A 23787-nucleotide genomic window follows, 5' to 3' on the forward strand; every position below is an offset into this window, starting at 1 on the left:
TCTGTGTTAGTCCAGAACTTTAGCATGTATTTCTCACTGTATATAAGACAATTATTCAAAAGCAAAAGCCATCCCCCCTCCCTGTCCCCCCCTCCCTGTCCCATCCACCCTGTCCCATCCTCCCTGACCCTGTCCCATCCTCCCTGTCCCATCCTCCCTGTTCCTGTCCCATCCTCCCTGTCCCATCCTCCCTGTCCCATCCTCCCTGACCCTGTCCCATCCTCCCTGTCCCTGTCCCATCCTCCCTGTCCCATCCTCCCTGTCCCATACTCCCTGTTCCTGTCCCATCCTCCCTGTCCCTGTCCCATCCCCCCTGTCCCATCCTCCCTGTCCCATACTCCCTGTTCCTGTCCCATCCTCCCTGTCCCTGTCCCATCCTCCCTGTCCCTGTCCCATCCACCCTGTCCCATCCTCCCTGTCCCATCCTCCCTGTCCCATCCTACCTGACCCTGTCCCATCCTACCTGTCCCTGTCCCCTCCTCCCTGACCCTGTCCCATCCTCCCTGACCCATCCTCCCTCCTCCCCTCCTCCCCTCCCTGTCCCCTCCTCCCCTCCCTGTTTCCTCGTCCCCTCCCTGTCCCATCCTCCCTGTCCCCTCCTCCCCTCCCTGTCCCCTCCTCCCCTCCCTGTCCCATCCTCTATGTCCCCTCCTCCCCTCCCTGTCCCCTCCTCCCCTCCCTGTCCCCTCCTCCCCGCCCTGTCCCATCCTCCCCCTCCCTGTCCCCTCCTCTACTCCCTGTCCCCTCCTCTACTCCCTGTCCCCTCCTCCCCTCCCTGTCCCCTCCTCCCCTCCCTGTCCCATCCTCCCCTCCCTGTCCCCTCCCCTCCTCCCTTCCTCCCCTCCCTGTCCCCTCCTCCCCTCCCTGACCCCTCCCTGTCCCATTCTCCCTGTTAACCTGAGGCCCCCCCCCCAGCCATCCCTGGTGTCCCCAGTGGAGTCCACCTGATGGAGGCAGCTCGTGACTACATGGTGTTGGCCTGGAGGGAACCGGCGGTGACCGGGGGAGCTGATATCAGAGGATACTTTGTGGACTACAGGACAGTAAAGGGTGGAGTTGGAGGACAGTGGCATGAACTCAACCCCAAGGCTGTCACCTGTACTTCCTATAAGGTAAGACATTTTAAGACACATGGCAAATGGCTTAGCATTAATAATTAAGTACACTTCTTTTGGCTCTGGCCAAATAAATGTTTTTGTTCTAAATTGATGGATTGATACATTGGATTATTACAGCGACTGGGTGATGCAGTGTGTTATTAAAGCTTTAGGGCGTGTTAATAAAGCCTCTAACCTTCCTGTGTGTGCTATGTGTGTCCTTCCTGTGTGTGTCTTTCCTGTGTGTGCTGTGTGTCCTTCCTGTGTGTGTCCTTCCTGTTTCCTGTGTGCCCTTCCTGTGTGTGCCCTTCCTGTGTGTGTCCTTCCTGTGTGTGTCCTTCCTGTGTGTGTCCAGGCAGAGAACCTGAAGGAGAACTCGTTCTACCAGTTCCAGGTGCGAGCCATCAACATGGCCGGTGTCAGCGAGGCCTCTCTGCCCAACGTAGCTCTGGAGTGTAAAGAATGGACCATTGCTAAGCCAGGTACCCTAACCCTACCCTATACCCTAACCTTACCCTATACCCTAACCTTACCCTATACCCTAACCTTACCCTATACCCTAACCTTGTCCTATACCCTAACCCTACCCTATACCCTAACCTTACCTTACCCTATACCCTAACCTTACCCTATACCCTAACCTTGCCCTATACCCTAACCTTGCCCTATACCCTAACCTTACCTTACCCTATACCCTAACCTTGCCCTATACCCTAACCTTACCTTACCCTATACCCTAACCTTGCCCTACCCTATACCCTAACCTTGCCCTATACCCTAACCTTACCCTATACCCTAACCTTACCCTATACCCTAACCTTGCCCTATACCCTAACCTTACCTTACCCTATACCCTAACCTTACCTTACCCTATACCCTAACCTTACCTTACCCTATACCCTAACCTTACCTTGCCCTATACCCTAACCTTGCCCTATACCCTAACCTTGCCCTATACCCTAACCTTGCCCTATACCCTAACCTTGCCCTATACCCTAACCTTACCCTATACCCTAACCTTACCTTACCCTATACCCTAACCTTACCTTACCCTATACCCTAACCTTACCTTGCCCTATACCCTAACCTTGCCCTATACCCTAACCTTGCCCTATACCCTAACCTTGCCCTATACCCTAACCTTGCCCTATACCCTAACCTTACCCTATACCCTTACCTTACCCTATACCCTAACCTTACCTTACCCTATACCCTAACCTTACCTTGCCCTATACCCTAACCTTGCCCTATACCCTAACCTTGCCCTATACCCTAACCTTGCCCTATACCCTAACCTTGCCCTATACCCTAACCTTGCCCTATACCCTAACCTTACCCTATACCCTAACCTTACCTTACCCTATACCCTAACCTTACCTTACCCTATACCCTAACCTTACCTTGCCCTATACCCTAACCTTGCCCTATACCCTAACCTTGCCCTATACCCTAACCTTGCCCTATACCCTAACCTTGCCCTATACCCTAACCTTGCCCTATACCCTAACCTTACCCTATACCCTAACCTTACCTTACCCTATACCCTAACCTTACCTTACCCTATACCCTAACCTTACCTTACCCTATACCCTAACCTTACCCTATACCCTAACCTTACCCTATACCCTAACCTTATCCTATACCCTAATCCTACCCTATACCCTAACCTTACCATATACCCTAACCTTACCTTACCCTATACCCTAATCTTACCCTATACCCTAACCTTACCTTACCCTATACCCTAACCTTACCTTGCCCTATACCCTAACCTTACCTTGCCCTATACCCTAACCTTACCCTATACCCTAACCTTACCCTATACCCTAACCTTGCCCTATACCCTGCCTTTCGATTAGGAACATTGGAATTTGGTTAACTTTCTTACTGGAATTTAATTGGAATTGACCCCAAACCTCTGGTCAAGTCACATGGTCAGACTTAGGAACGGATGTACAGTACAGTAACCTCTACCTGTCTCTCTCTCTACCTGTCTGTCTCTCCAGGTACTCACCATGGTCTCCATGTGTTGGAGGTGTTACAGTATAGTAACTACCTGTCTCTCTCTCTACCTGTCTGTCTCTCCAGGTGCTCCCTATGGTCTCCATGTGTTGGAGGTGTTACAGTATAGTAACTACCTGTCTCTCTCTCTACCTGTCTGTCTCTCCAGGCGCTCCCCATGGTCTCCATGTGTTGGAGGTGTTACAGTATAGTAATACCTGTCTCTCTCTCTACCTGTCTGTCTCTCCAGGCGCTCCCCATGGTCTCCATGTGTTGGAGGTGCGTGACAGTTCCCTGGTGTTGCTGTGGGAACCTCCTACCTTCGATGGTCGTACTCCTGTCAACGGCTTCTATGTGGACATCAAGGAGGCCATCACAGGGGAGGACTGGAAGGGAGTACATGAGAAGGCCACCAAGCTGAAGTACATGAAGGTTAGGATGTAGAGGACCCTGTCTATACACATACCTGTCTAGCATTCTATAGTGGTCCTTGGGAAGGCCACCAAGGTTAGCGTTCCATCGCTTCCAAGTAGTTAAGGACAAAGCCATGTGATGGCTTCCTGGAAAGTCAGAGAGTAGAGTTGTAGTGTGTTAGCTAACAGCAATGTGTGTTGTTCCTCTCCCTCCTTGTGTGTGTTCTCCAGGTCAATGGTCTGATTGCAGGCAGGTCCTATGTGTTCAGGGTTCGTGCTCAGAACCTGGCTGGAGTGGGAAAGACTTCTGGTGTGTTAGGACCTGTTCTGGCTCTAACCATGCCTGGTATGTATCTATCTATCTATCTATCTATCTATCTATCTATCTATCTATCTATCTATCTGTCTATCACACCATGCCTGGTGTGTATATCTATCTATCTATCTATCTATCTATCTATCTATCTATCTATCTATCTATCTATCTATCTATCTATCTATCTATCTATCTATCTATCTATCTGTAGAATCTATCCATCTATCCATCTATCTATAGTATCTATCCATCTATCCATCTATCTATAGTATCTATCCATCTATCTATAGTATCTATCCATCTATCTATAGTATCTATCCATCTATCTATAGTATCTATCCATCTATCTATAGTATCTATCCATCTCCATCTATCTATAGTATCTATCCATCTATCCATCTATCTATAGTATCTATCCATCTATCCATCTCCATCTATCTATAGTATCTATCCATCTATCTATAGTATCTATCCATCTATCATCTATCCATCTATCTATCTATCTATCTATCTATCTATCTATCTATCTATCTATCTATCTATCTATCTGTCTGTCTGTCTGTCTGTCTATCTGTCTATCACACCATGCCTGGTGTGTATATCTATCTATCTATCTATCTATCTATCTATCTATCTATCTATCTATCTATCTATCTATCTATCTATCTATCTATCTGTCTGTCTATCTGTCTATCACACCATGCCTGGTGTGTATATCTATCTATCTATCTATCTATCTATCTATCTGTCTATCTGTCTATCACACCATGCCTGGTGTGTATATCTATCTATCTATCTATCTATCTATCTATCTATCTATCTATCTATCTATCTATCTATCTATCTATCTATCTATCTGTCTATCTGTCTATCACACCATGCCTGGTGTGTATATCTATCTATCTATCTATCTATCTATCTATCTATCTATCTATCTATCTATCTATCTATCTATCTATAGTATCTATAGTATCTATCCATCTATCCATCTATCTATAGTATCTATCCATCTATCCATCTATCTATAGTATCTATCCATCTATCTATAGTATCTATCCATCTATCTATAGTATCTATCCATCTATCTATAGTATCTATCCATCTCCATCTATCTATAGTATCTATCCATCTATCCATCTATCTATAGTATCTATCCATCTATCTATCCATCTATCCATCTATCCATCTATCTATAGTATCTATCTATAGTACCTATCTATAGTGTCTGTCTGTCTGTCTGTCTGTCTGTCTGTCTGTCTGTCTGTCTGTCTGTCTGTCTGTCTGTCTGTCTGTCTGTCTGTCTGTCTGTCTCTCTGTCTCTCTCTGTCTCTCTCTGTCTCTCTCTGTCTCTCTGTCTCTCTCTGTCTCTCTGTCTCTCTCTCTCAGGGGACTTCTATGTCCAGTGAACGATGAGGGGGGGGGCTTGGTTCTAATAATCTAGGTCCGTTAAAAAAGTGTGCTTTTATTGATGTAACTATTGGGTTAATAAAGGTACACTTTAAATGTCTCTCTTCTCTTTCTCCGTGTCTCTCCTCTATGTGACATGTACCCCCCAGGGACCCATGAGATAATACTGGATGTGGATGATGATGGTGTGATCTCCATGATCTTTGAGTGTTCTGAGATGGCCGAGGGGTCAGAGTTCATCTGGTCTAAGAACTACAAGACTCTGACAGACACCTCCAGACTCACCATCGTCACAGAGGGGGGCAAGTAAGTCCTGTTTCAGTACCATGGTAACAGAGGGGGGCAAGTAAGTACTGTTTCTATACCATGGTCACAGAGGGGGGCAAGTAAGTACTGTTTCTATACCATGGGCACAGAGGGGGGCAAGTAAGTTCTGTTTCTATACCATGGTCACAGAGGGGGGCAAGTAAGTCCTGTTTCTATACCATGGTCACAGAGGGGGACAAGTAAGTCCTGTTTCTATACCATGGTCACAGAGGGGGGCAAGTAAGTCCTGTTTCTATACCATGGTCACAGAGGGGGACAAGTAAGTCCTGTTTCTATACCATGGTCACAGAGGGGGCAAGTAAGTACTGTTTCTATACCATGGTCACAGAGGGGGCAAGTAAGTACTGTTTCTATACCATGGTCACAGAGGGGGCAAGTAAGTACTGTTTCTATACTATGGTCACAGAGGGGGCAAGTAAGTACTGTGTGTCCATTGCCTGGTGCTCCAGTCTGTTTCTGCTCTCTGTGTTAGTTCATTGTCATGCTGTCTCCTCAGGTTCTGCTCTCTGTGTTAGTTCATTGCCATTCTGTCTGCTCAGGTTCTGCTGTCTGTGTTAGTTCATTGTCATGCTGTCTCAGGTTCTGCTCTCTGTGTTAGTTCATTGTCATCCTGTCTCCTCAGGTCCAGAGCGATCTTTAATGATCCCTCTCTGGAGGACCTTGGTATCTTCTCCTGTGAGGTTACCAACACTGTTGGAGTCTCAGCCAGCTACACTCTTACGGAGGCTGGTGAGTCCCTGTCCCATTGTGTTTCTAGGAGTAGGGGCTATGGATGGGGCTATGTATTGGGATTGGATGGGTTAGGATGGGGATTGGATGGGGTTAGGATGGGGATTGGATTGGGTTAGGATGGGGTTAGGATGGGGTTAGGATGGGGCTATGGATGGGGTTAGGATTGGGATTGGATGGGTTAGGATGGGGATTGGATGGGGTAAGGATGGGGTTAGGATTGGGATGGGGTTAGGATGGGGATTGGATGGGGTTAGGATGGGGTTAGGATTGGGATGGGGTTAGGATGGGGTTAGGATGGGGATTGGATGGGGTTAGGAGGGGGTTAGGATTGGGATGGGGTTAGGATGGGGATTGGATGGGGTTAGGAGGGGGTTAGGATTGGGATGGGGTTAGGATGGGGATTGGATGGGGTTAGGATGGGGTTAGGATGGGGATTGGATGGGGTTAGGATGGGGTTAGGATGGGATTGGATTAGGATGGGGATTGGATGGGGTTAGGATGGGGATTGGATGGGATTAGGATGGGGATTGGATGGGGTTAGGATGGGGATTGGATGGGGATTGGATGGGGTTAGGGTGGGGTTAGGGTGGGGATTGGATGAGGTTAGGATTGGGATTGGATGGGGTTAGGATGGGGATTGGGATGGGGTTAGGATTGGGAGGGGGTTAGGATTGGGAGGGGGTTAGGATTGGGATTGGATGGGGTTAGGATTGGGATGGGGTTAGGATTGGGATGGGGTTAGGATTGGGATTGGATGGGGTTAGGATGGGGTTAGGATGGGGTTAGGATTGGGATGGGGTTAGGATGGGGATTGTGTCAGAAACATTCTGAGGAGGTTGAGTCAGTCCTTCCTGGCTGTCTCAGATGACATATAATCAGGTCTGAGTGACCTCAGATCTTTGGAAGGAGGAATGCAAGGGATTGTGGGGTGAGTAGGGGAAGTTTAGCTTTCTGAGTGACGCAGTCTCTTCATGGTCCGGTTACTAACAGCTGCATCACATTAACTCTTAGCAACGTGCAGATAGAGGTTTTATTTCCTCATCACCTACGGTATATGCAGATTGAAGTTGTTCTTATTGTGGAGTAGGAATTAAACATCTGTAGAAAACAGACAGAAAACCAATGATGTAAACCCTGACTGGACACAATCTGTCGTCTCACGATTATGACCTCGTTCTTGTCTGTTGGTGTGTCAGAGAGGAAGAAACAGGAGAGAAATGACAGTATAGGATTGTGTTTGGTATGGTGTGAAAATTAGAGGGAGGGGGTAAGGAGAGGAGGGAGTGGGGGTGTTAAAATTAGAGGGAGGGGTGGAGGTGTTAAAATTAGAGGGAGGGGGTGGAGGTGTGAAAGAGATGCTGACAGTCGTGGTAGTCACCAATGTTGTTGTTGATTGACAGGTCTGAAGCGTCTCCTGGACATCAGCCACGATCACAAGTTCCCCAGTGAGTATTTGTCATTACCCAGCATTCCTGTGCTACACTATTCTGATCTAGACCGTCTCCTCTCCAGAGCTATACAGTAGTCTCTCCTCTCACTCTGTCCCCCGGTCTCTCCTCCTTCACTCTGTCCCCCGGTCCCTCCTCCTCTCACTCTGTCCCCCGGTCTCTCCTCCTTCACTCTGTCCCCCGGTCCCTCCTCCTCTCACTCTGTCCCCCGGTCTCTCCTCTCACTCTGTCCCCCGGTCTCTCCTCTCACTCTGTCCCCCGGTCTCTCCTCTCACTCTGTCCCCCGGTCTCTCCTCTCACTCTGTCCCCCGGTCTCTCCTCTCACTCTGTCCCCCGGTCTCTCCTCTCACTCTGTCCCCCGGTCTCTCCTCTCACTCTGTCCCCCGGTCTCTCCTCTCACTCTGTCCCCCGGTCTCTCCTCTCACTCTGTCCCCCGGTCTCTCCTCCCACTCTGTCCCCCGGTCTCTCCTCCTCTCACTCTGTCCCCCCGGTCTCTCCTCTCACTCTGTCCCCCCGTCTCTCCTCTCACTCTGTTCTAACGCTGTCTCACTGTCTCTCCTCCTCCCCAGTCATTCCCTTCAAGACTCAGATGGCCATGGAGCTCCTGGAGAAGGGTCGTGTGAGGTTCTGGACCCAGGTTGAGAAGTTCACCGCTGGCTGCCATGTGGACTATGTCTTTAACGATGTGATCGTAGAGAACGGAGAGGTGAGGAAACAAACATCACGGTCAGAAAACACACTCACACACACATCTCAATCAGAACACACGCACTCACACACACACACACATTATGGTCAGAATACATGCACACACTCACACACAACTCAATCAGAACACACGCACTCACACACATACATTATGGTCAGAATACACACACACACACACACACACACACACACACACACATCTCAATCAGAACACACACACACACACACATATTTATTTTATTTTTATTTCACCTTTATTTAACCAGGTAGGCTAGTTGAGAACAAGTTCTCATTTACAACTGCGACCTGGCCAAGATAAAGCAAAGCAGTTAGACACATACAACAACACAGAGTTACACATGGAGTAAAACAAACATACAGTCAATAATACAGTAGAAAAAATAAGTCTATATACAATGTGAGGAAATGAGGTGAGATAAGGGAGGTAAAGGCAAAAAAAGGCCATGGTGGCAAAGTAAATACAATATAGCAAGTAAAACACTGGAATGGTAGATTTGTAGTGGAAGAAAGTGCAAAGTAGAAATAATCGGGTGCAAAGGAGCAAAATAAAATAAATAAATAAATACAGTAGGGGAAGAGGTAGTTGTTTGGGCTAAATTATAGATGGGCTATGTACAGGTGCAGTAATCTGTGAGCTGCTCTGACAGCTGGTGCTTAAAGCTAGGGAGGGAGATGTGTTTCCAGTTTCAGAGATTTTTGTAGTTCGTTCCAGTCATTGGCAGCAGAGAACTTGAAGGAAAGACGACCAAAGGAGGAATTTGCTTTGGGGGTGACTAGAGAGATATACCTGCTGGAGCGCGTGCTACAGGTGGGAGCTGCTATGGTGACTAGCAGGGTCTTGTAGATGACCTTGAGCCAGTGGGTTTGGCGACGAGTATGAAGCGAGGGCCAGCCAACGAGAGTGTACAGGTCTCAGTGGTGGGTAGTATATGGGGCTTTGGTGATATATATATATATATATATATATATATATATATATATATATATATATATATATATATATATATATATATATACACACACACACACACACACTTGTAAGAACACTCCCAAGCAAGCATGTTCTCACATGTAGATTTCTATGTCACATTTCCCTCCTCTAGAAATACCAAATGAACTTTGACAAGAACTCAGGCATCATTGAGATGTTCATGGACTCTCTCGCGGTCACCGACGAGGGAACATTCACCTTTAACCTCGTGGATGGGAAGGCCAAGGGGTCCACCAGCCTGGTGCTGATTGGAGAAGGTAAGGCCACACTCCACCATCCCTACCACAACCATTGGGTGTGGCTCTGATAGCAGTGACATGTTGTGTCCACTAGGGGGCAGGAGACAACCAGTAGTGTTTAGACTGAAACTGCATGTTTACATTTACATTTACATTTAAGTCATTTAGCAGACGCTCTTATCCAGAGCGACTTACAAATTGGTGCATTCACCTTATGATATCCAGTGGAACAACCACTTTACAATAGTGCATCTAAATCTTTTAAGGGGGGGGGGTTAGAAGGATTACTTTATCCTTTCCCAGGTATTCCTTAAAGAGGTGGGGTTTCAGGTGTCTCCGGAAGGTGGTGATTGACTCCGCTGTCCTGGCGTCGTGAGGGAGCTTGTTCCACCATTGGGGTGCCAGAGGTAGGGAGGCGAGCAGGCCAGAGGTGGATGAACGCAGTGCCCTTCTCTGGGTGTAGGGCCTGATCAGAGCCTGAAGGTACGGAGGTGCCGTTCCCCTCACAGCTCCGTAGGCAAGCGCCATGGTCTTGTAGCGGATGCGAGCTTCGACTGGAAGCCAGTGGAGTGAGCGGAGGAGCGGGGTGACGTGAGAGAACTTGGGAAGGTTGAACACCAGACGGGCTGCGGCGTTCTGGATGAGTTGTAGGGGTTTAATGGCACAGGCAGGGAGCCCAGCCAACAGCGAGTTGCAGTAATCCAGACGGGAGATGACAAGTGCCTGGATTAGGACCTGCGCCACTTCCTGTGTGAGGCAGGGTCGTACTCTGCGAATGTTGTAGAGCATGAACCTACAGGATCGGGTCACCGCCTTGATGTTAGTGGAGAACGACAGGGTGTTGTCCAGGGTCACGCCGAGGCTCTTAGCACTCTGGGGGGAGGACACAAGGGAGTTGTCAACCGTGATGGCGAGATCATGGAACGGGCAGTCCTTCCCCGGGAGGAAGAGCAGCTCCGTCTTGCCGAGGTTCAGCTTGAGGTGGTGATCCGTCAGCCACACTGATATGTCTGCCAGACATGCAGAGATGCGATTCGCCACCTGGTTGTCAGAAGGGGGAAAGGAGAAGATTAATTGTGTGTCGTCTGCATAGCAATGATAGGAGAGACCATGTGAGGATATGACAGAGCCAAGTGACTTGGTGTATAGCGAGAATAGGAGAGGGCCTAGAACAGAGCCCTGGGGGACACCAGTGGTGAGAGCACGTGTTGCGGAGACAGATTCTCGCCACGCCACCTGGTAGGAGCAACCTGTCAGGTAGGACGCAATCCAAGCGTGGGCCGCGCCGGAGATGCCCAGCTCGGAGAGGGTGGAGAGGAGGATCTGATGGTTCACAGTATCAAAGGCAGCAGATAGGTCTAGAAGGATGAGAGCAGAGGAGAGAGAGTTAGCTTTAGCAGTGCGGAGAGCCTCCGTGACACAGAGAAGAGCAGTCTCAGTTGAATGCCCAGTCTTGAAACCTGACTGATTAGGATCAAGAAGGTCATTCTGAGAGAGATAGCAGGAGAGCTGGCCAAGGACGGCACGTTCAAGAGTTTTGGAGAGAAAAGAAAGAAGGGATACTGGTCTGTAGTTGTTGACATCGGAGGGATCGAGTGTAGGTTTTTTCAGAAGGGGTGCAACTCTCGCTCTCTTGAAGACGGAAGGGACGTAGCCAGCGGTCAAGGATGAGTTGATGAGCGAGGTGAGGTAGGGGAGAAGGTCTCCGGAAATGGTCTGGAGAAGAGAGGAGGGGATAGGGTCAAGTGGGCAGGTTGTTGGGCGGCCGGCCGTCACAAGACGCGAGATTTCATCTGGAGAGAGAGGGGAGAAAGAGGTCAAAGCACAGGGTAGGGCAGTGTGAGCAGGACCAGCGGTGTCGTTTGACTTAGCAAACGAGGATCGGATGTCGTCAACCTTCTTTTCAAAATGGTTGACGAAGTCATCCGCAGAGAGGGAGGAGGGGGGAAGAGGATTCAGGAGGGAGGAGAAGGTAGCAAAGAGCTTCCTAGGGTTAGAGGCAGATGCTTGGAATTTAGAGTGGTAGAAAGTGGCTTTAGCAGCAGAGACAGAAGAGGAAAATGTAGAGAGGAGGGAGTGAAAGGATGCCAGGTCCGCAGGGAGGCGAGTTTTCCTCCATTTCCGCTCGGCTGCCCGGAGCCCTGTTCTGTGAGCTCGCAGTGAGTCGTCGAGCCACGGAGCAGGAGGGGAGGACCGAGCCGGCCTGGAGGATAGGGGACAGAGAAAATCAAAGGATGCAGAAAGGGAGGAGAGGAGGGTTGAGGAGGCAGAATCAGGAGATAGGTTGGAGAAGGTTTGAGCAGAGGGAAGAGATGATAGGATGGAAGAGGAGAGAGTAGCGGGAGAGAGAGAGCGAAGGTTGGGACGGCGCAATACCATCCGAGTAGGGGCAGAGTGAGAAGTGTTGGATGAGAGCGAGAGGGAAAAGGATACAAGGTAGTGGTCGGAGACTTGGAGGGGAGTTGCAATGAGATTAGTGGAAGAACAGCATCTAGTAAAGATGAGGTCAAGCATATTGCCTGCCTTGTGAGTAGGGGGGAAGGTGAGAGGGTGAGGTCAAAAGAGGAGAGGAGTGGAAAGAAGGAGGCAGAGAGGAATGAGTCAAAGGTAGACGTGGGGAGGTTAAAGTCACCCAGAACTGTGAGAGGTGAGCCATCCTCAGGAAAGGAACTTATCAAGGCGTCAAGCTCATTGATGAACTCTCCAAGGGAACCTGGAGGGCGATAAATTATAAGGATGTTAAGCTTGAAAGGGCTGGTAACTGTGACAGCATGGAATTCAAATGAGGAGGTAGACAGATGGGTCAGGGGAGAAAGAGAGAATGTCCACTTGGGAGAGATGAGGATTCCAGTGCCACCACCCCGCTGGCTCGATGCTCTAGGGGTATGCGAGAACACGTGGGCAGACAAGGAGAGAGCAGTAGGAGTAGCAGTGTTATCTGTGGTAATCCATGTTTCCGTCAGCGCCAGGAAGTCTAGGGACTGGAGGGTAGCATAGGCTGAGATGAACTCAGCCTTGTTGGCCGCAGACCGGCAGTTCCAGAGGCTGCCGGAGACCGGGAACTCCACGTGGGTCGTGCGCGCTGGGACCACCAAGTTAGAGTGGCAGCGGCCACGCGGTGTGGAGCGTTTGTATGGCCTGTGCAGAGGGGAGAGAACAGGGATAGACAGACACATAGTTGACAAGCTACAGAAGAGGCTACGCTAATGCAAAGGAGATTGGAATGACAAGTGGACTACACGTCTCGAATGTTCAGAAAGTTAAGCTTACGTTGCAAAAATCTTATTGACTAAAATGACGATAATGATACAGTACTGCTGGCTGGTGGAGTAGGCTAGCTAGCAGTGGCTGCGTTGTTGACTTTGTTTGAACGTGTAGCTGGCTAGGTAACCTCGATAGTTTCAGTACTACACCTTGTCATGATACAAAAGCAACTTTGTAGCTAGCTAACATAACACTAATCAAGACGTTCCTTTGTAATGTATTTAGTTTCTACAATGCTGCTCGTCGGTAATAGTAGGCTAGGTTTGGAAAAATGGCGTCGCGGGGGACGGAAATAGCTGGCTAGCTAACCTCGATAATTACTAAACTACACAATTATCAAGCTATGACAAAGACAACTATGTAGCTAGCTAGCTAACACTGCACTAGTCAAATCGTTCCGTTGTAATGTATTAGTATCTACAGCGCTGCTAGTCGGTAACGGCTGGCTAGCTAGCAGTGGGTTTAATGATGACTAGGTGTGTTGACTAAGTCTGGACAACGGCGTCGCATCGCGGCTGGCTAGCTAACCTCGATAATTACTCTAAACTACACAATTATCTTAGATACAAAGACAGCAAAGACAACTATGTAGCTAGCTAACTAACACTAACACTAACACTACACTAATCAAGTCGTTCCATTGTAATGTAATAGTTTCTACAGTGCTGCTAGTCGGTAGAAGTTGGCTAGTTGGCTAGCTAGCAGTGTTGTTCATGTGATGGCTTTGGTGTAGTGTAGGTTCTTATTCTGACCACTGTCTGGGAGAAAGTGTTGTAGTGGTGAAATATGGCTGTGTTCCTATAGGTTCCTATTCTGACAACTGTTTATTATTTATTTCGTTTTATTTATTATTATATTATTATTATTATTATTATTATATTTATTATGTGTAACTTCTTCTACTTCTCCAGAGTTCAGAGAGCTCCAGAAAAAGTCAGAGTTTGAACATGCAGAATGGATCAGAAGACAAGGTGTGGAATATATTGTTTTGCACATATCATGTTGTTAAATGATTGATATTATGCTGCTGCAGAGTGCTGTCCAGTAGCGGTATTAACTCTGTTGTCTTTCTCAGGTCCTCACTTCGTGGACTACCTTGGTTTCCAGGTCACCCCAGAATGCAACGTGCTGCTGAAGGCCACGGTAAGGTTCTAAAACAGAAAGGTTCTATGACGGTTAGGGTTCTATCTATGACGGTAGGGTTCTATCTATGATGGCAATGTTCTAAATACAGTACCAATCAAAGTTAGGACACACCTATTCATTCCAGGGTTTTTCTTTATTTTTACTATGTTGGAAAAGCATTCCTCATGATGCTGCTTGTGAAAATGCCAAGAGTGTGCAAAGCTGTAATCAAGGCAAAGGATGGCTACTTTGAAGAATCTTAAATATATTCTCATATGTTTAACACTTTTTTGGTGACTACATGATTCCATATGTGTTATTTCATAGTTTTGATGTCTTCACTGTTATTCTACAATGTAGAAAATAGTTCAAATAAAGAAAAACCCTTGAATGAGTAGGTGTGTCCAAACTTTTGACTGGTACTGTATGATGGTAAGATCTATCTATGACTAGGGTTCTATCTATGACTAGGGTTCTATCTATGACTAGGGTTCTATCTATGACTAGGGTTCTATCTATGATGGTAGGTTTCTATCTATAACAGGACAGTTATATGATAGTAAGAACCTCACAGTCATAGATAGGTTCTATCTATGAAATCTGGGTTATATACATAACATAAAGGTTCTATGACGATAAGGTACTATCTTTGATGGTAAGGTTCTATCTATGATGGTAAGGTTCTATCTATGATGCAAGATTATACTATAACAGAAATGTTCGATCTATGGTGGTAGGGTTCTATCTATGACGGTAGAGTTATATCTATGATTGTAAGGTTCTATCTATAACAGAACGTTTCTATGACGGTAGGGTTCTATCTAAGACTGTACATTTCTATGACATTTGGGTTCAAACTATGATGGTAGGGTTCTATCTATGATGGTAAGGTTCTATGGGGATCACGACAGTAGGGTTCCATCTATGATGGTAAGGATCTAGCTATGACAGTAGGGTTCTATCTATGACGGTATGGTTCTATAAATTATCAAGACGGTAGGGTTCTTTGTTCCTCGGGCGCCGAAGACGTGGTTGTCGATTAAGGCAGCCCCCTTCACCTCTCTGATTCAGAGGGGTGAATCAGAACCCTATAACCATAGGGTTATATCTATACCAAAGGTTCTATGATGGTAGGTTTCTATCTTTAAAAAAAGAAACGCACACCTATAAAGGCGAGGTGCTGGCTAGCGGAGCAGAACACTAGAAAATAAAGGAAAGCCGCACACTAAGAGCTCAGATGCAAAAATTTTAATAACCAACGTTTCGACAGCTAAGCTGTCTTCATCAGGGTATCATCACAAACACTGAGAGATGAGTCATTTATATAGTGTCAAGAGACACACAGGTGTTTGTAATCATGGCCAAGTATGGCCTAATATCATTGGTTAACTGAAATATTTAAAAAATGGTATACAAGGAACATACAAAAAGACAAACAAATGGATAACATATGATCATAGCATTTGTAGTCTAAAAAGTATCTAACAAACAATTACAATGGCAAAATCACAATAATCACAAGAATGGCTTCAGATCAAAGTCTATGTTGAGACCGAAGGGAGCAAGTGTCTTTAAATTAAAGATCCAGGCAGCCTCTCGTTTCTATCTTTAACAGAAGGACTCTGTCTGTGACGGTAGGGTTGTATCTACGATGGTAGGGTTCTATATATTACTGTAAGGTTCTATGACGTAAGGATATATATTTGATGGTAGGGTTCTATCGATGACGGAAAGTTGTATCTGTTACAAAATGTTTCTATGACGGTAATGTTCTATCTATTATCTAAGATCCTACTATAACAAATGTTCCAACTATGACAATAGGTTCTATCTTTGATGGTAAGCTTATATCTATGAGGGTAAGGTTCTATCTATGATTCTGCAGTTCTATTTATTTGGTAGGGCTCTATTTATGGAGGTTTCATCTAACCTTACTGCTATAGATATAACCTAAGATAGCAGTAAGGTTATATCTATAGCAGTAAGGTTATATATATAGCAGTAAGGTGCTATCTATAGCGGTTAGGTTATATCTATAGCAGTAAGGTTATGTCTATAGCAGTAATGGTTATATCTATAGCAGTAAGGTTATATCTACAGCGGTAAGGTTATATCTATAGCAGTAAGGTTTATCATATAGCAGTAAGGTATATATATAAGCCGTAAGGTTTATCTATAGCAGTACGTTTATATCTATGATGGTTAGGTTTCTATCTATAGCAGTAAGGTATATCTATAGCAGTAAGGTATATACTATGATGGTAAGGTTCTATCTATAGACAGTAGGTATCTATAGCCAGTAAGGTTATATCTATAGCGGTAAGTTATATCTATGATGGTAAGGTTATATCTATAGCAGTAAGGTTATATCTATAGCGGTAAGGTTATATCTATGATGGTTAGGTTATATCTATAGCAGTAAGGTTATATCTATAGCAGTAAGGTTATACCTATGATGTTAGGTTAATCTATAGCAGTAAGGTTATGTCTATAGCAGTAAGGTTATATCTATAGCAGTAAGGTTATATCTATAGCGGTAAGTTATATCTATAGCAGTAAGGTTATATCTATGATGGTTAGGTTTATATCTATAGCAGTAAGGTATATATGCTATATATATCTATAGCAGTAAGGTTATACTATAGCAGTAGGTTATATATAGCGGTAAGGTTATATCTATAGCAGTAAGGTTATATCTATAGCGGTAAGGTTATATCTATGATGGTAAGGTTATATCTATAGCATAAGCAGTAAGGTTATATCTATAGCAGTAAGGTTATATCTATGCGGTAAGGTTATATCTATGATGGTTAGGTTTTATCTATAGCAGTAAGGTTATATCTATAATGGTTAGGTTATATCTATAGCAGTAAGGTTATATCTATAGCAGTAAGGTTATATCTATAGCAGTAGGTTATATCTATAGCGGTAAGGTTATGTCTATAGCAGTAAGGTTATTCTATAGCAGTAAGGTTATGTCTATAGCAGTAAGGTTATATCTATAGCGGTAAGGTCATATCTATGATGGTAGGTTATATCTATAGCGGTAAGGTTATTTCTAGGATGGTAAGGTTATATCTATAGCAGTAAGGTTATGTATATAGCAGTAAGGTATATCTATAGCGGTAAGGTTATATCTATGATGGTAGGTTATATCTATAGCGGTAAGGTTATATCTATGATGGTAAGGTTATGTGTATAGCAGTAAGGTTATATCTTTGATGGTTAGGTTATATCTATAGCAGTAAGGTTATATCTATAGCGGTAAGGTTATATATATGATGGTAAGGTAATATCTATGATGGTTAGGTTATATCTATAGCAGTAAGGTTATATCTATAGCAGTAAGGTTATATCTATAGCAGTAAGGTTATATCTATGATGGTAAGGTTATATGTATAGCAGTAAGGTTATATCTATAGCAGTAAGGTTATATATATGATGGTAAGGTAATATCTATGATGGTTAGGTTATATCTATAGCAGTAAGGTTATATCTATAGCAGTAAGGTTATATCTATAGCGGTAAGGTTATATCTATAGCAGTAAGGTTATATCTATAGCGGTAAGGTTATATCTATGATGGTAAGGTTATATCTATAGCAGTAAGGTTATATCTATAGCAGTAAGGTTATATCTATAGCAGTAAGGTTATATCTATAGCAGTAAGGTTATATCTATAGCGGTAAGGTTATATCTATAGCGGTAAGGTTATATCTATGATGGTTAGGTTTTATCTATAGCAGTAAGGTTATATCTATGATGGTTAGGTTATATCTATAGCCGTAAGGTTATATCTATAGCAGTAAGGCTATATCTATAGCAGTAAGGTTATCTCTATAGCGGTAAGGTTATATCTATAGCGGTAGGTTATGTCTATAGCAGTAAGGTTATGTCTATAGCAGTAAGGTTATATCTATAGCAGTAAGGTTATATCTATAGCAGTAAGGTTATATCTATAGCAGTAAGGTTATGTCTATAGCAGTAAGGTTATATCTATAGCAGTAAGGTTATATCTATAGCAGTAAGGTTATATATATAGCAGTAAGGTTATATCTATAGCAGTAAGGTTATGTCTATAGCAGTAAGGTTATATCTATAGCAGTAAGGTTATATCTATAGCGGTAAGGTTATATCTATGATGGTAAGGTTATATCTATAGCGGTAAGGTTATTTCTAGGATGGTAAGGTTATATCTATAGCAGCAAGGGTATGTATATAGCAGTAAGGTTATATCTATAGCGGGTAAGGTCATATCTATGATGGTAAGGTTATATCTTATCGGTAACTGTTATTTCTAGGATGGTAAGGTTATATCTATAGCAGTAAGGTTATGTATATAGCAGTAAGGTATATCTATAGCGGGTAAGGTTATATCTATGATGGTAAGGTTATATCTATAGCGTAAGGTTATATCTATAGCAGTAAGGTTATATCTATAGCAGTAAGGTTATATCTACAGCGGTAAGGTTTATATCTATAGCAGTAAGGTTATATATATAGCAGTAAGGTTTATATCTATAGCAGTGAAGTTTATATCTATGATGGGTTAGGTTTATATCTATAGCAGTAAGGTAGTAATCTATAGCAGTAAGGTTATATATATGATGGTAAGGTTATATCTATAGCAGTAAGGTTATATCTATAGCGGTAAGGTTATATCTATGATGGTAAGGTATATCTATAGCAGTAAGGTTATCTCTATAGCGGTAAGGTTATATCTATGATGGTACGGTTTATATCTATAGCAGTAAGGTTATATCTATAGCGGGTAAGGTTATATCTATGATGGTTAGGTTATATCTAAGCAGTAAGGTTATATCTATAGCAGTAAGGTTATATCTATGATGGTTAGGTTATATCTATAGCATAAGGTTCTGTTTTTAATAGCAGTAATGTTATATCTATAGCAGTAGGTTATATCTATAGCGGTAAGTTTATATCTATAGCAGTAAGTTATATCTATGATGGTCAGTTATATCTATAGCAGTAGGTAATATAGAATGCTATAGATATATCTATAGCAGTAAGGTTATCTCTATAGCAGTAAGGTTATATCTATAGCGGTAAGGTTATCTCTATAGCAGTAAGGTTATATCTATAGCGGTTAAGGTTATATCTATGATGTAAGGTTATCTCTATAGCAGTAAGGTTATCTATAGCAGTAGGTTATATCTATAGCGGTAAGGTTATATCTATATGGTTGGTTTTATCTACTAGCAGTAAGGTTATATCTATGATGGTTTAGGTTATCTATAGCAGTAAGGTTATATCTCTATAGCATAAGGTTAATCTATAGCAGTAAGGTTATATCTATAGCGGTAAGGTTATGTCTATAGCAGTAAGGTTATATCTATAGCAGTAAGGTTATATTATAGCAGTAAGGTTATATCTATAGCAGTAAGGTATACTATAGCAGTAAGGTTATATCTATGCAGTAAGTGTTAGTCTAAGCAGTAAGGTTATATCTATAGCGTAAGGTCATATCTATGATGGTAAGGTTATATCTATAGCGGTAAGGTATTCTAGGATGGTAAGGTTATATCTATAGCAGTAAGTGATGTATATAGCAGTAAGTTATATCTATACAGTAAGGTTATATCTATAGCGGTAAGTTTATATCTATAGCAGTAAGGTTATATCTATGATGGTTAGGTTATATCTATAGTAAGGTTTATACTGCTATAGATATATCTATAGCAGTAAGGTTAGCTATAGCAGTAAGGTTATATCTATAGCGGTAAGGTTTATCTATAGCAGTAAGGTTATATCTATAGCGGTAAGGTTATATCTATGATGGTAAGGTTATATCTATAGCAGTAAGGTATATCTATAGCAGTAAGGTATATCTATAGCAGTAAGGTCATATCTATGATGGTAAGGTTATATCTATAGCGGTAAGGTTTATTTCTAGGATGGTAAGGTTATATCTATAGCAGTAAGGTATGTATATAGCAGTAAGGTTATATCTATAGCGGTTAAGGTTATATCTATGATGGTAAGGTTCTATCTATAGCGGTAAGGTTATATCTATGATGGTAAGGTTATATGTTATAGCAGTAAGGTTATATCTTTGATGGTTAGGTTATATCTATAGCAGTAAGGTATATCTATAGAAGTAAGGTCTATCTATAGCGGTAAGGTTATATATATGATGGTAAGGTAATATCTATGATGGTTAGGTTATATCTATAGCAGTAAGGTATATTCTATAGCAGTAAGGTTAATCTCTATAGCAGTAAGGTTATATCTATGATGGTAAGGTTATATCTATGATGGTTAGGTTATATCTATAGCAGTAAGGTTATATATATGATGGTAAGGTAATATCTATGATGGTTAGGTTATATCTATAGCAGTAAGGTTATATCTATAGCAGTAAGGTTATATCTATAGCAGTAAGGTTATATCTATAGCGGTAAGGTTATATCTATGATGGTAAGGTTATATCTATAGCAGTAAGGTTATATCTATAGCAGTAAGGTTATATCTATAGCAGTAAGGTTATATCTATAGCAGTAAGGTTATATCTATAGCAGTAAGGTTATATCTATAGCGGTAAGGTTATATCTATGATGGTTAGGTTTTATCTATAGCAGTAAGGTTATATCTATGATGGTTAGGTTATTCTATAGCAGTAAGGTTATATCTATAGCAGTAAGGCTATATCTATAGCAAGTAAGGTTATATCTATAGCGGTAAGGTTATATCTATAGCGGTAAGGTTATGTCTATAGCAGTAAGGTTATGTCCTATAAGCAGTAAGGTTATATCTATAGCAGTAAGGTTATATCTATAGCAGTAAGGTTATATCTATATCAGTAAGGTATCTATAGCAGTAAGGTTATGTCTATAGCAGTAAGGTTATATCTATAGCAGTAGGTTATATCTATAGCAGTAAGGTTATCTATAGCAGTAAGGTTATATATATAGCGGTAAGGTTATGTCTATAGCGGTAAGGTTATATCTATAGCGGTAAGGTCATATCTATGGTAAGGTTATATCTATAGCGGAAGGTTATTTCTAGGATGGTAAGGTTATATCTATAGCATAAGGTTTGTCTATAGCAGTAAGGTTATATCTATAGCGGTAAGGTTATATCTATGATGGTAAGGTTATCTCTAGCGGTAAGGTTATATCTATGATGGAAGGTTATATGTATAGCAGTAAGGTTATCTTTGGTTAGGTTATATCTATAGCAGTAAGGTTAATCTATAGAATAAGGTATATCTATAGCGGTAAGGTTATATCTATAGCGGTTAGGTTATATCTGATGGTTTAGGTTATATCTATAGCAGTAAGGTTTAATCTATAGCAGTAAGGTTATATCTATAGCAGTAAGGTTATATATATAGCATAAGGTTATATCTATAGCAGTAAGGTTATCTATAGCAGTAAGGTATCTCTATACAGTAGGTATATCTATAGCAGTAAGGTTATATATAGCAGTAAGTTATCTATAGCAGTAAGGTATATCTATGGCAGTAAGGTTATATCTATAGCAGTAAGGTTATATCTATAGCAGTAGGTTATATCTATAGCATAAGGTTATATCTATGATGGTTAGGTTATATATCTAGCAGTAGGTTATATCTATAGCAGTAAGTTATATCTAATAGCAGTACGGTTATCTATAGCAGTAAGGTTATCTATCGTTAGGTTATATCTATAGCATAAGGTTATATCTATGATGGTTAGGTTATATCTATAGCAGTAAGGTTATATCTTTAGCAGTAAGGTATATCTATAGCGGTAAGGTTATATCTATAGCAGTAAGGTTATATCTATAGCAAGTAAGGTTATATCTATGATGGTAAGGTTTATATCTATAGCAGTAAGGTTATATCTATAGCAGTAAGGTTATATCTATAGCAGTAAGGTTATATCTAGATGGTAAGGTTATATGTATAGCAGTAAGGTTATATCTTTGGTGGTTAGTCTATCGATAGTAAGGTTATTATATATGGTAAGGTAATATCTATGATAGTTAGGTTTATATCTATAGCAGTAAGGTTATATCTATAGCAGTAAGGTTATATCTATAGCAGTAAGGTTATATCTATGATGGTGTAAGGATATGTATAGCAGTAAGGTTATATCTTTGATGGTTAGTATATCTAAGCAGTAAGGTTATTATATGATGGTAAGGTAATATCTATGATGTTAGGTTATATCTATAGCAGTAAGGTTATATCTATAGCAGTAAGGTTATATCTATAGCGGTAAGGTTATATCTATAGCAGTAAGGTTATATCTATAGCGGTAAGGTTATATCTAGGATGGTAAGTTATATCTATGATGGTAAGGTTATATCTATAGCAGTAAGGTTATATCTATAGCAGTAAGGTTATATCTATAGCAGTAAGGTTATATCTATAGCAGTAAGGTTATATCTATAGCGGTAAGGTTATATCTATGATGGTTAGGTTTTATCTATAGCAGTAAGGTTATATCTATGATGGTTAGGTTATATCTATAGCAGTAAGGTTATATCTATAGCAGTAGGTTATATCTATAGCAGTAAGGTTATATCTATAGCGGTAAGGTTATATCTATAGCAGTAAGGTTATGTCTATAGCAGTAAGTTTATGTCTATAGCAGTAAGGTTATGTCTATAGCAGTAAGGTATATCTATAGCAGTAAGGTTATATCTATAGCAGTAAGGTTATATGTATAGCAGTAAGGTTATATCTATAGCAGTAAGGTTATGTCTATAGCAGTAAGGTATATCTATAGCAGTAAGGTTATATATATAGCAGTAAGGTTATATCTATAGCAGTAAGGTTATGTCATAGCAGTAAGGTTATATCTATAGCAGTAAGGTTATATCTATAGCGGTAAGGGTATTTCTAGGATGGTAAGGTTTAATATCTATAGCAGTAAGGTTATGTATATAGCAGTAAGGTTATATCTATAGCGGTAAGGTTATATCTATGATGGTAAGGTTATGTGTATAGCAGTAAGGTTATATCTTTGATGGTTAGGTTAGTAAGGTTATATCTATAGCAGTAAGGTTATATCTATAGAAGTAAGGTTATATCTATAGCGGTAAGGTTATATCTATAGCGGTTAGGTTATATCTATGATGGTTAGGTTATATCTATAGCAGTAAGGTTATATCTATAGCAGTAAGGTTATATCTATAGCAGTAAGGTTATATCTATAGCAGTAAGGTCATATCTATAGCAGTAAGGTTATATCTATAGCAGTAAGGTTATATCTATAGCAGTAAGGTTATATATATAGCAGTAAGGTTATATCTATGGCAGTAAGGTTATATCTATGGCAGTAAGGTATATCTATAGCCAGTAAGGTTATATCTATGATGGTTAGCCGGGTTATATCTATAGCAGTAAGGTATATCTATAGCAGTAAGGTTATATATATAGCAGTACGGTTATATCTATAGCAGTAAGGTTATATCTATAGCAGTTAGGTTATATCTATAGCAGTAAAGGTTATATCTATGATGGTTAGGTTATATCTATAGCAGTAAGGTTATATCTTTAGCAGTAAGGTTATCTATAGCGGAAGGTTATCTATAGCAGTAAAGTTATTCATAGCAGTAAGGTTATATCTATAGCAGTAAGGTTATATCTATAGCAGTAAGGTTATATCTATAGCAGTAAGGTTATATCTATAGCAGTAAGGTTATATCTTTGATGGTTAGGTTATATCTATAGCAGTAAGGTTATATATA

The 23787-nt window shown here is 41.9% G+C and overlaps 1 protein-coding gene across 2 annotated transcripts in view; it reads left to right on the forward strand.

Annotated features, from left to right (window-relative positions):
* Positions 1–23787, forward strand: part of myom1a (myomesin 1a (skelemin)) — a 111097-nt gene that overhangs the window by 57038 nt on the left and 30272 nt on the right. For both annotated transcript variants that reach the window (XM_029726668.1, XM_029726669.1), the window contains 11 exons: positions 916–1112; positions 1453–1579; positions 3349–3530; positions 3743–3857; positions 5384–5540; positions 6184–6290; positions 7694–7738; positions 8311–8447; positions 9574–9718; positions 13876–13935; positions 14040–14107. In XM_029726668.1, the coding sequence (XP_029582528.1) occupies positions 916–1112; positions 1453–1579; positions 3349–3530; positions 3743–3857; positions 5384–5540; positions 6184–6290; positions 7694–7738; positions 8311–8447; positions 9574–9718; positions 13876–13935; positions 14040–14107 (1340 nt within the window). The remainder of the gene's footprint in view (positions 1–915; positions 1113–1452; positions 1580–3348; positions 3531–3742; positions 3858–5383; positions 5541–6183; positions 6291–7693; positions 7739–8310; positions 8448–9573; positions 9719–13875; positions 13936–14039; positions 14108–23787) is intronic.

Source organism: Salmo trutta, chromosome 31 (genome assembly GCF_901001165.1).
Source record: "Salmo trutta chromosome 31, fSalTru1.1, whole genome shotgun sequence".
Classification (NCBI taxonomy): domain Eukaryota; kingdom Metazoa; phylum Chordata; class Actinopteri; order Salmoniformes; family Salmonidae; genus Salmo; species Salmo trutta.